Below are 12831 nucleotides of genomic sequence, written 5' to 3'. Positions count from 1 at the left end.
TGGCCTCTTCCTCCTCCTTTATAGAGACTCAAGCTCCCCAGGTATGCTCCCTTTCCAGCCACAAGATGGCTGCCACCTCCCTCTGAGTTCATGGGGCCCTTGCATTCTAGGAAACCCCTCTGAAGACAAAGGGAGCCTAGGAATGAGGGGAGTGGTGCCAACTAGCTCCCATCATGTGTCCTTGTCCTCACCCCAGGCTACAGTAAGACAGCCAGACTCACCTGCTTCACAGGGAGCAGGAGCTCAGAGTTCAGAGGAAATGCCTGCTCACCATGTAGGGCTTCAGTCAGTCCCCGGTCCCCACACTGACCACACCTTCCTGGTGGCCCAGGCCCCCATGCCTGTCTCCTACATGGTGTCTTGGAGGTGAAGGAAATATATCTCAGCTGTAGTTGAGTGGTCCTATGTGGGATACCTATTTCTTGACCCCTGGCCCCATCCTTCTTTGTGTCCAGTTACACAGACAGGTTTCAAACCCTGGAGACAACAAAACTGCAAATCTGAGTCTCTCTGTTGGAAATGCATTGAGCTGTGGGACCAGGGCATACACAGGGGCCAGCAGCATTAGCATAGGGTATGTGTGTGCGTGCATGCATGTGTGTGTGTGCTGTGTGTATATTACATGTGTGAGCTCACATGGGAGGGAGGTGGGGGTAGCTGAGGAGAGTTGGAGGATGTGTGTGTGTGTGTGTGTGTGTGTGTGATTTGTCTGGTATGCTATGTGCGTGTGTAATATGTATGAGTTCATGTGGAGGGAGGAGGCAGGGCAGCTGAGGGGTGGGTCATCTTGACTGGATGTGGAGTTGGCTGGGCATGGACTTTCCTCCTTAGCAGCCACTCTGAGAGCCAGCTCTCCCATGACTGTACCCTGTCCACCCATCCCCTGTACTGGCCTAGCCTGTTGGTCGGGGGCAGGTGGGGGCAGGTTAGAGCTTCTGACACTAATTTTGTGTGATGAAGGCCCTGGCTTAATGGCCATGGGGCTTCCAGGAGAGCAGCCAACCTGTGGGAGGGAGTAGGACAAGATGGGTCTTATACTGCTCTCTTCGCCTTTCCACGCTGCACAGTGAAGGTGGCCATCCAGCCCAAGGGTGTTTTGCAACTCTCAGAGAAAGGGACACTTTTGCCCCATCTACAGCCAGTTTCAACTGCTGAGCCAGTTGGCAGGCCCACCCCTATGTGCCACACTATTTGGCTGGGCATAGGGTCCCCAGTAAGCAGCCTAGTATTAACATGGGTTGAGAGGGACAGGGCAGAGAAAACCTGCCGCCTCAGGTACAGCCCTACTGAGTTCATTAGTCCATTTTAGCAGCGCTGATACATCACATCCTCTCTTCTGTGGTCTCTAGACTGTGTCCAGCCCAAGGAGCCTCATGGAGCTGGCTTGTATCCTCGAGCAGAAGCTAGAAGTCAAAGCTGCATGGTAGTCTTCAGGTGAGGGGCTTTTAAAATATACCAATACCCCACCCTCAGCCAATTTAACCAGAAACTCCGGGGTAGGATCCTACTGTGAGCATGGTGAACAATTTCCAGGTGATTCTGAAGAACAACCAAGGCTGAGAACCACCACTAGGGGGCATCCCGCATTTTCTGTCTGCACCCTTCTTTAGTATAACCACAGAGGCAGTCACTGGCCAGCTGCCCTTAGGCTGGGGAAGGCTTTCTTCTCCTGGGTGGCCAAGTAGGGGTTCCTGAGGCCTGAGGAGATGGGCCACGCAGCAGACTGTCCCCTCCTCTCGCTTTTTGCTGGCCACCCACGAGATCCCTTGGTTCTCCTGGACACTAAGCCTTAGGTAAAACAAGAAGTTAAAAATGCTTCTGGAAGTTCTGTCCTTCCCAGAACAATCAGAGCAGGAGGAGGAGGAGAGGTGGGTGCTCAAGGCTGTTTTCATCTTTTTGCAACCTGAAATCTGAAAGAGCTTCAAGTCCAGGATTCATTAGAGCCAGAGGAGAGGGTCAGGGCTGCATGTTCACCCGAGTTGGGTGCAGTTACATCAATAGGAACGGCAAGGACAGAGCCACAGGGAAGGATAGTGACTGGTTTATCTGATTGGGAAGAGTTTGAGGAGAGACCAGTGGGGTCGCATGGCGACGTGGACAGAACTGTGCCTGGGTATCATTGCTACTTGGAAGACCCTGAGTCTAGGCTGAGGTCTGTAGACCCCTGCTTCCTTGATTCCTCTTCTTCTAGAGGCAATAGCAGTAATAGGTTCGGGCCAGCCTGGCCAAAGCAACCCTTCATTGTCTGTGAGCACCCCTTTCTCCTTTCCCAAGCCACCTTCACCAGACTCGACACCAACACACAGCATGACATCTCAACACAGAAGTCTTCTGGAGGTTCTCAGGGACTTTACAGTTGGATTTTAGTGAGACCCTTGAAATTCCCAAGAAGAGCATCTCTAGTGGAATTTCAAGCCGTATTTGAGAAAATTAGGGGTGGGGGATACTAGAAATTGGGTGCCCCAATTTCTTACTGGACATCTCCACTTGAATCCTTAAACTGTCCCAACTGAACATTTCTTCCCCCTCCTGAGGTCTGCTCTTTACTTTATCCCCAGTTCTATTTGAAGTTATTCAAACTTGGAACCTTGGAGTCATTCTGGACCTTCACTGTTCAACAGGACAATGTGAGAACACTATGGCTCCCTTCGGTGCTCCAGCTGGAGAATGAGGAGGGGAGAGGATGTAGAAGGAGGAAGCAGGTCTTCCTGCTGTGGCAAGGAGGAGGGCAGTCAGTAGGGCAGGGCTCCCAGAATACAAGGATGGCAGCTCTAGTCATTTCTGTTCAGGATCATTCCTTCTCTGCCCACCCCTGTGGAACATACCTCTCCAACTTGTTCAGGCCTCCAGTCAGGGCTCCAGACCTTCTGAGACCCATATTCCTCTTCCTATGGCTTCTCTTGCCATTGTGATCACCAGTCTCTGGTTCCTCATGTTATTGCTCTGAGTTCCCTTCTCCCATCAGTGCCTGCTTGAATCTTATTTAACCCTCAAGATGCAAATTGCCCATCTCTGTCCATGAAACCTTCTCTGCTTGCGCTGCAAGAGATGACCACCCCCCTCAAGGGCACTGTACCCGCACCCCCTGAGTGCAGTGCAGAGGGCTGCTCTCTGGTCTGCTTTCTTTGCTAGGTGCCAAATGCCATGCCATTGTGTACTGCTGGTTTCTTATCCCATCCTGTCTGCTCTCTGTGTTCCACCTCTGCTTACTGAATGAGATCATAAGCAGCAGATGCTTTGCTGCAATATAATGAAAGGTAGGGAGAGTAGGGACAAGGTTGGCCTGAGGCAGAGGAGGGAAGCTGTGGAAGGTTGGGTTCAGTGGGCCCAGGCAGGCAAACCTGGGTACAAATCCTGGCTGAGCCACCCACTAGTCACATGAACTTAGGTTGCTGAAACTCCCTTAGCCTTGGTCATATCATTTAACAATGATGATGCTTAGATCCCTGGGTTGTTGTAATGGTTAAATTAGGTAACATGCTGGTCCAAGGGCAAGGCTATTAAGCTCCCAACACTTAATCAGAGGGATATTGCTCTTGGAATAGGACACAGACCATCCAGCTTTGGGGAAGCTTTGAAGGAGGATGCTCAAGGAGCAGCTGCCTGGTTTCCTTTGCCAATGCATCTGGGAAGGCAGCAGAGACTCTCCTTTGGTGCCTTGGAGTGGGCTGTGACCCTTGGATATACCTAAAATAGTGTTGTGTCAGCTACAGAGCAAGGACAAGCCTGCTGGTCATTCATGCCTGCTGAGGTCCTTTGGTGAGGGTGATCTACAGATTGCCTGACTGGGAGCCCCAAACACTCAATGGGGATTCAGTGTGAACAAAGCAAAGGTGCATGTCTGCATCCACCAGGAGAAGGTAGGATCACACAGATGAACTGTTTTGTTGGACCCTACTCTGCCTTCAAATGGGTAAAGGGTCTGTATGTACACAAAATGGGGCAGGCAGCTGAATAGAGCAACTTACGGAAAAGGGTGAGTAGGTGGGAGAGGAGGTGGGTGGAACCTGAGATTTGGCAGGAAAGAGGGCTTGGGGACAGGTCCTGCTGTCAGCTTTTCTGGCTCTGGACCCTATAGTAGCACCTGCTCTTGGGGGTTATGGAACTTGTCTCCTCCAGGGCAATTTCCTTCCTCTCTTCCCCACCCTATCCTTTCTCTCAACTGCTCTGGATGAAATTCAGACCCTGATTTCCAAATGTCTCTTCCCTCATGCTGTGTGCTCCTGGGAGCCACAGGTCAGGGTGTTTGGACATGGTCAGAAAAATCCAGGAGAATTGAATGTCCTGGCTTTGTTTCCCCATGGTCCATTGCTCCACACCTAGCCCCACTCAGCCCCACAATAGTACTGCCTCTTTCCTCACCTGTCACCCTCCACTTCACCTTCAGCACCTGATTCCCACTGCCCCAGGTTCTGGGGAGACTGGCTCCCTGTCTCTGGCCTCAACACAGCTCAAGGTCTCAGGAAAGAAGCTGAGTGTGTGCACAAGGGAGGAAGCCTTAAACCAGTGCAGTGGTCATGAGGCATTTCCATGATCTTGGGGCTGCCTATGGATTCAAGTGAGAGTGAAAGGTTGCTCTAGATGGGCCAAGGTTCTTCCCAGCAGCTCTTGCCTTGCTCCCTCTTCTGGGGTAACCCTGGGTAGAATAAGGATGGGAGCAGGAATAGGAAGTGGTTCTCATCAGCTACCGTCTTCCCCTTTCTCCCTTAATCTCACAGAGCCGGGGTGATCTCTCTGCTCCAAAAATGCTCTGTTGTCTCCTCACCAGCTTCCTGCTTCATCACCAGAACCTGAGTGTAGCAGCACTGAGTGCCTGGTTGGCAGAAGAGAACCCTCAGGAACATGGATGTCCAGACTCTAGCCCTTTTACCGCTAATAACTATGCCCCACTCTGCCCTCCGCACCCACTTGGTTGCTGAAGCAGCCAACTACTATTTGCATGGATCCCTAGGGTATCACCCTAAATCTCAGGTCCCAGTTTTTCCCTCTGTGTTTCTCAAAACATCTTCTGACGATCAAAAACTCATCCCACTACATATTCAGGGCTGAGCAGGAAGCAGGAGGAAAATGGATGACATAAGAAGATTCAGGAGATCTGGGTGTCATGGCCATCCCTGCCAGCCAGGCAAACCACCCTCTTGGTATGAAAGGCTTTTCTGTGAGTGGAGAGCATGGGAATGGCCTCCAAGGGCAAAAGGGGAGCCCACAGCAGTTCCTTCACAGGTGAGAGATTAAGTTACCAACACAGCCTGGGTCCTGGACCCCAGGAGGATGGTGAACAAGTGGGCAGGCATAGGGAAGCTGAGCAGCAATAGCCATGCAGTCTTTGGGGACAGGGATGGTTTAAAGAAAGGATGCCACAGGTGAGGACACGACCCCCAGACAGGCCAGTCCTCAATGCTCCTAGTTGCAAGAACCTGTCTGCTCCTGTCCTAGACCACCTGGGAAGCAAGAGCTGCAATTGCTTCTTCCAGGGCCCCCTTGCCCCAACCACCCAGGAAGTTCTGTGTCTAGTCTTCTTGCCTTTGCCAATTCCCCACAGGCTTGTTCAAGGCCAAGGTGTTCTGGGGCTGTTGCCTCACACACCATCTAGAAAAATTGTGGCCTAGAGCTGTGCAGCCCATACCTGTGCTGTGCTGTCCTCCCCAAGATCCTGGCAGTGGTCTTCACACCTTGTCTGGGCTCAGCTCCAGGGGAAATGGATTGTTCATACGATAGTGTGAGTACTGGGTTAATGCCTGTCCCGTCAGACTGTGAACCCCCAAAGGTAGACCACCTTCTTTATTGCTCTATCCCAACACCTTACCAAGGACCTGGAGCACAATAATTACTCAATAAATACTCATTAAGACAACGAGTGAGTGGGTGGATGGATAAAATGATGCAATTTCTCAGGCTGCTGGACCACTCGCTTTCAAGTCCCCAGGACCTCTCCCTAGCAAGTGGCCACCTGGGACTCCTCCAAATGCACCTGGGGAAGAATAAGAGCCTGAAGCCTGAAGACTGGCAGTTATAGCTGGATCCTCTGTAATTCTGTAACTCTGTTTCCCACTCAGGAACCATAAAGTACCCAGTGGGTCTGGCCCTTTGGTGGTGACCCTTGCTGTGTCCTAGGGAAGGGAGGGGCAGGGGTGCACAGACTCTGCCTGCTGTAAAGGCAAGTAAGGGCTCCCTGGATTCAGAGGCACCCCACAGAGACAGAGTGCAGAGAAAGGTAGTGAGGAATGAAAACTTGGAGGGCTTCCTTCCCACCCCCACTACACCAACCACGTTGAGAAAGGGGCCAGGGCCAGGGTCAGGGTCAGGGTCTCTTTGGAGAGAGCCAGAGTTTGGGCCACCCCCTTCCACCCTTTGTGTCCCCAGGTCCCATTCCACCCATTCCCTTGCCCCTGAAGAGCTGAGGGGAGAAGGGGTGGAGCCCATCCCTCCCCCTGCCCACTCTAGCTGTCAATCTGCTGTCTGGATGAAAGATGTGAAGCCTCGTGACAACTGTGGGCAACTTTCTCCTGCCCCGCCTCCCGCCCCTGCCCTGCCCTCTTCCCCTCTTCTCTCTGACAGGGCTCTCCTCAGATTGCTCTAGGGCTCCTTCCCCTCCCTTTCTCAGTCCTTCCTTCCCCTCCTTCTTTCTGCCTCCCTTTGTCACCTCTTCAGTTCTCTCAGCAAAGAAACTTGTCTGTCCTCATAAGACTGCTAATGATGAGACAGACTTTAAGCTCCCATCCAGGTCAAGATCATCCATAGACGTGGGGTGCTTACACACGTGTGCCTGTGTGTGTCTTGGCTGGTCGTGGGGTGGGTTCAACAGCTGAGAGGTTCTGAGGGTTTCTATAATCCCTGGGGTCTGCTGCCCTCCCCAGGAGGTAGTCACTAGGTTATTGGCCATCCTGAGCTACACCAGGGGCCTGCTTTGCCCACCTTCTGGAATGAGGAACTTTGCCACCTTCGGGGAGAGGAACTTCTCACAAGGTTTAGTGCTACATTCGGGTTCAGTGAGAAGATCAAAGTCCATAATTAAGTGTTCAGGGCAAGTTAAGTGCTCCCAACTTTGGTGCTAAAAATATTGTATTTAGCATGCAAATTATGCCCTGACAGCTCCCCAGAGCCTGAGCCCGTGGGTGCCACCACCTTGTTTGTCATCATGGCTGTTATTCTCAAGGTGGTAGGAACATTCTTTTTTTCACTGGGTTGATTTATATTTCACTTCTAAAGAGCCAAATTCCTGTTGTCAGGGCAGTGCCAAATTGTGGCCCCAGAAGGCATGGAGCTGAGGGCTGGCCCCAAGGCCAAGAGCAGGGAGAGCAGTCCAGGTATAGCACTCAGCCTCACCTCCCTTCTGCAACGTGCTCCCTAAAGAGAGCCTGATGTGAGTCAGGCAGGACAAGGGACAAAGACACCGCAAAGCCACATTTCAAAGGTCACCTTTTACGTGGAGCCTTCTCTGCCCTATGGGGTGAGCAGAGCAAAGGCTTGGCCCCTAGGAGATTCCAGTTTCTGGAGGAGTGGGGACACCTGGCTTTCCTCTGGAAGGACCCTACCAGACACAAGGATTTGGGTTACACCTGAATCTTAAACTTGGTGTTGGTGCTGTCCCGGGGCCACCAAAGGGCCCCTGAAAGTGACTCTTGTCAAAATTTTATTAGTTTGGTGCATGTATAGTGATGTTACAGAGTCTGGGACCCAGGGGTTCCCCACAAGCTGCAGCTCCCCTCTTCCCTCAGGCCAGGGCCAGGCCAGGTCAAATGGTATTCAGCAGCCTCCCGGACATGGGCTCCTCTAAGGCAGAGGCACTGGAAGGGAAAAGGAGAGAGGGTAGAGGCCAGAAGGAATAGAAAAGGGAAGAGGCTTTGTGTCAGAGTATGGCAGGAGGCAGCCCCTTAAAGAACCTCAGATGACCCCAAACTCGGGCCCAGAGTTTGTGTCCAAATCCTAACTCCCCAGGCTGGCCAGCATTTGCAATGGGAGGTATACGTCTGAGGGCTGTCAGGAGGGGCAGAGGGGGCTGGTGGGTGTTTCTGTCCCCACAGGCCCTCTCAGGACCCTTGGAGATTAGGCCTCCTCTCCCCAAGGCTGTGGAAGGCTCTTGGAGAGCTGTAACTGGAGGGACACTTCATGTCCACTGCTGTGGGGAGGGGAGACTCACATCAGGGCCTGGGAGGGAGCTAAGAGTTTTGTCTTGGGCTTCTCCGGGGTCTGTTGTTCCGTCTGGTATTTACATATCTCCCAGAGCTGAAGCCGCCTGGGGCTTTGGCCAGAGCCCCTGCTTTCCCCTTGTGGGCCTTGAGGAGTATGAACTGTTACTCCTTCCCACTGCCTGTCCTAGCACAGGCCAGTGACAACCAGGCTATGCCCAACAAACAGGGTGCACTCAGCCTCTTAGCCTTGACTCGCCCCCCTAACCCCAGAGACCCGGTGCCCCAGAGAAAGGTCAAGGAAGGCGGCTGTATCTTTGGTGCCAAGGAGAGGGGCCTAGAGGTGGGCAGGGCCTCTGTGAGCTGCCCCTGAGCCATGGGTCCAGCCCTAGGACTGATACCACTCCCGGCTCCCTTGCCCTACCCTGGCAGACTGAGGGTGCGTGGGCAGAGGGGGTTGCAGAGCCAAGCTAACACGGCAGGGCCTGCGGGGTGAAGAGAAGGCCCAGCCCACCAGGCCTTTCTGCCCACAGCTCGCAGGGAGGAGGCCCGGCCGGCCTGGACAGGGGCGGGAAGCAGGCTGCTGTGCAGGCAGGAGGCAGAGTCAGCAGTGTAGGATCTTCATGAAGGCCTTGCGGAACTCGATGTTGAAGGTGGTGTAGATGATGGGGTTCACCGCGCTGTTGACGTAGCCCAGCCACGTGAAGGCGCTGTACAGGACGGGCGGGATGTTGCAGTCACAGTGTATGTTCAGGATGTGTGTGATGAAGAAGGGCAGCCAGCAGATGATGAACACGCCTGGGGAGAGTGCAGGGTCAGGCAGAGGCCAGCGGCACACCCTGCTCTACTGCGGGGGCAGGGGGGTGGGGCACCAAGGCTGGGCCCTAGCTCCAGCAGCACTGTATCAGGAGTCCCGGTCTTGGATTCAGACCTGCTTGACACTTGACTTCAGAGAAAGTTTCCTTCACTCACCTCAACCTCATTGCCCTCACCTGTCAAAAGGATGTAACAATACCTGTCTCTGAGGGAAGGGGAAGCAGCTTGTGAACAAATCTGAAATGTTGGCATTCTGACCCAAGTCAGCGGTGGCAACGAAGATACCCACTTAGCTTCCCAGTCACCTTTGAGAACAACATCTCCCTCAGGCTGGCAGAGGGTAATATGTTCAAGGCAGTGTGGGACACAGAGTTTGGGAAAAGGGAGTACTAAATGACCATTTCACTCAGTTCTCATATTGTCCCCCATGAAGTTGACAGGAAACTGAGGCTATGATGGCTTTGAGGGGTACCCAAGGCCACTCTGCTCTTGAGCGGCACCACTAGGGTCTGAATGCCAGTCTATTTAAGCTCCGACATGGCCAGGCTCTTGCTCCAGCCCTCCATCTTCCCCCTGGGGACACATCCTTGCTGGACACGCCTGAAGACTGTGCCTCTAGGTGACCTCTTGCCTGCTCTGTTGTCTGACTCGGGTGCTTTCTCCAGCATCACCAGCTCCAGTGGGGCAAATGGTGTCTAGGAAAAACTGGGCCCTGGAGCATAGTTCCTTGGACTGCAGAGAGGGCTCAGGTCCAACTCCACCCTGCCATGTCCCAGCCACAGGATCATGGTCAGCCCCTTAACTTGTTGTGATCACAAGTTCCCATTCCTAAAAGGAGGATAGCAGGTCCTGTCCACTCGCATCCCAGGATTGTTGGGCTGTCAAAGGGGATTGCAGGTGCTACACAGATGGCAGGGTCATATCAGTCCCTTCCCCCAATTACCCCTACTAGTCTATAACTGGGATTCTGACTTTTATTATATGGTTTTCTAGTAAAACTTTATTTAAAAGCTTTGTGTAGTGGGCAGGGCCACTCCTTTATTTAGACCAGTGGCCACGTCTTAAGGTCCTCTTTTATCTTTTCAGAGCTCTGGTTCCACATGGTCTTCACTGAACACAAAGGTGAATTTCCTAATTCCTTAAAAATAGCAGTAATAACAAAACATAGTAATAATGCTTATATATGTAAGTACACTGCTTTGCAGCTTATAAAATGCTTTCACCATCCCTATGCCTGTCCAGAGACATGAGGTTCTGGAGCATTGCGGTCTGCTGTTGAAATTCACAGACTCTGGAGTAGATTGCCTGAGTTCAAACCTGGGTCTTCCTTGGTCAAATTCGGTAACCATGCTAAGCCTCGGTCTGCCCATCTGCAAAGGGAGCAGAACTAGACAATCTACCATGGGAGTGGTCTGTTTCTCAAAAAATACCCAACCTATGACCCTCCAGCCATGGTCAGGAAGGATATGGCAGGGTCAAGGATCTGCAGCAATGGGCACTTTCCCCAGACAGGGCTGGGGTGGGGCAGGGCAGAGCAGGGCTGACTGGCATCCAGAGCCCACTCACCAAGAACAATAGCGAGCATCTGTGTGGCTTTCTTCTCCTTCTGCTGGGAGAGCTTCCTACGGCTCATGGTCTTGAGCGAGGTCCGGGTTTTGCCATTGGGCATGGACTGTATCTCAAAGATCTTGGCAATCTTGGGGTGGTCTTTGGCATGCCCATTCTTCTCTGGTTTGGTGGGGCTGTCGGGGGTGCTGTGGAGGCTGTGATGGGATGGGTCGGGGAGAGTCAGCTGGTGGTGGCTGGGCGGGATGGGGCTGTACCGGGTCCTTTCTGGCGGGCTGGTGCTGGACAGCATCTCCATCTCCAGCTCCTGGGCTCGCCGGGCAGCCTCCTGTACCAGAGGCAGAGAGCTCTGGGTGAAGCCAGGTGGGTTCTTGGGCACTGGGCACCCAGTCTCCCCTGGGCCACCTGCCCCACCTGTCTCCTTTCCCCCTCTGAAGAGTCCTGTGGACACCAGAGTCACCCTGCCAGAAAGGCAAGGAGGATGATCACTGTGAGGTAGGGATTGTCTAGGTACAGAACTCAGGACCATGACAGTCTTTGCTTGCAGGGCCATCCCTGGGCCCTTCCAGCACAAACCCTATGCACCCCCAATACCCCACCACCACTCTCTGGGGTCTTAGTAGCCAGGTACTCCTCTTTTCTTACCCAAGCAACACCTGCTGAGTGCAAGCTAAGTGCCAGGTGCCATGCAGACTTCTAGGGATAATAGTTCCAGAATGATGTTTAGTCCTGCCTCCAAGAACTCAGGTGCTAACTGCCTGGAGGGCGCCACCCCTGTTCTTCCTGCCAGGCTGAAACACTGGCCCAGTGCTCTTGCACCAGCACACAAACACACACACACATGAGGTGGCTAGACTGACTCAGGAACTAAAGGGTGGACTCCTGTGGGCCCACATCCTCCCTGCCAGTCTGGCCTGGGGAGCCTGGCATAGGTCCACTCATGGCCTTCTCGTTCTCCCCTAGACTCTCCTGTCAGAGGCCTTGGAGGTCTTACCCCCAGCTTCTGAAACGTAGCCTGGCTATGTGCCCAGGTGCTCTAACTAGGTGGCTGCCTTGACCACATTCTGAGTTCTGGTTTTGGCACCTGCCTCATAAAAGTCCTGCCCTTACAGTGCAGGTGAATGCTGTGTATCTGCTTCCCAAGGCCGACTGACCTGAACTGGATGTGTGGCCCTCTACAGGTTCTCTGACCTATTCTCTGCCCATCTTTGGAATGAAACACCTGCAGCTTGGGCCCTGGTGCTACTCTCTCTGGGAAGAGCCTGGATCTGTTGTAGTTCTGCACCTCTGGGTTCAACTTCCAGGATGTACTTCACCAGCCCCCATTGGCTACTCTGCTTCAGCCTCCCCATATCCAACCCCAGAACCAGCCTGTCTGTAAGAAGCAGCATATGCTGGTTGAAAGAATATGGGCGTGGATTTAGAAGTCACACAGGTTCAAATATACACTCTGTCACTAACTGTTTAGGCTTGGGTGAGTTACTTAAACTCTCTGAGCCTCTGTTTCCTCTTCTGTGAACTATAGATTAATAAGATCAATAAGACTTACCTCCTAGGGTTGTGGTGAGGATTTGATGAGATACTAGGAACATGGTAGGTGTTTTAAGAAGTGGCAAGAGCCATTATCATCGTTTTTAACATATCGTTATGGCCAAGTCCCTTCTCTCAACAATTTTCTACATATCTGTGCCTTGCAGAATTGAGGTGCCTTGCTCTGCACCTGCTTGGAAGGGTGCATAGTGAGTCTGCCCACAGCTGAGGCAGAATGGGGCATGCCGGGATGTGCTTCTCCCTGTGGCCAGCAGGTGAGGCCTCAGAATCACAGCCAGTGGGCAGCAAGACTTGGCTCTGGGTCCTCGACCTGAACACTTACCATTCTCCGCCTGTTCACTGGGAAACTCCCATTAGACTTCATGATAACGGTGCAGAGTTTCATGTCCTCGGGGTGAGTACAGTTGCCCTGTGGAGTGAGCCAGCACACGGGTCATACAAGACAGTGAGGGCGCACGGTGGCAAGGGGACAGAAACTCAAGGCAGGGCATTCCTTGTGGAATTCAGGCTTAGAATAGTGGCTCAGAGAGCAGGGACCATAGGAGACAGCCAGGCAAAGGTGAAGATCAGTACTGCAATGAGAAGTGAGCAGGACGAGGGACAAAAGGACCCTGATTTTTGTGGAACTCCTAATCAGGGTCTGGCACCATGCTAGGCACACACACACAGCCCTTCTCACATCAAATCTTCAAGACCACTCTGTGAAGTCCACACTGTGGTTCCTAGTTAACAGATGAGGAAAACGAGGCTCCCAGAAGTTAAGCAACTT

At 52.9% G+C, this 12831-nt stretch overlaps 1 protein-coding gene across 12 annotated transcripts in view; it reads right to left on the bottom strand.

Moving 5' to 3' along the window:
* Positions 1-7598: 7598 nt before the first annotated feature.
* Positions 7599-12831, bottom strand: part of DRD2 (dopamine receptor D2) — a 198352-nt gene continuing 193119 nt past the window's right edge. For 11 of the 12 annotated variants that reach the window (XM_081281183.1, XM_081281190.1, XM_081281189.1 and 8 more), the window contains 3 exons: positions 12385-12471; positions 10512-10839; positions 7599-8927 (listed from right to left, as the gene is read on the bottom strand). In XM_081281183.1, the coding sequence (XP_081137309.1) occupies positions 8734-8927; positions 10512-10839; positions 12385-12471 (609 nt within the window). In that variant the 3' untranslated portion in view covers positions 7599-8733. The remainder of the gene's footprint in view (positions 8928-10511; positions 10840-12384; positions 12472-12831) is intronic. The other variant, XM_081281188.1, reaches the window with a different exon arrangement.

This window comes from Spermophilus citellus (genome assembly GCF_964194105.1).
Source record: "Spermophilus citellus genome assembly, chromosome: 2".
Classification (NCBI taxonomy): domain Eukaryota; kingdom Metazoa; phylum Chordata; class Mammalia; order Rodentia; family Sciuridae; genus Spermophilus; species Spermophilus citellus.
The sequence above is the reverse complement of the archived record's forward strand: the minus strand, read 5'-3'. Positions and strand labels throughout refer to the sequence as shown.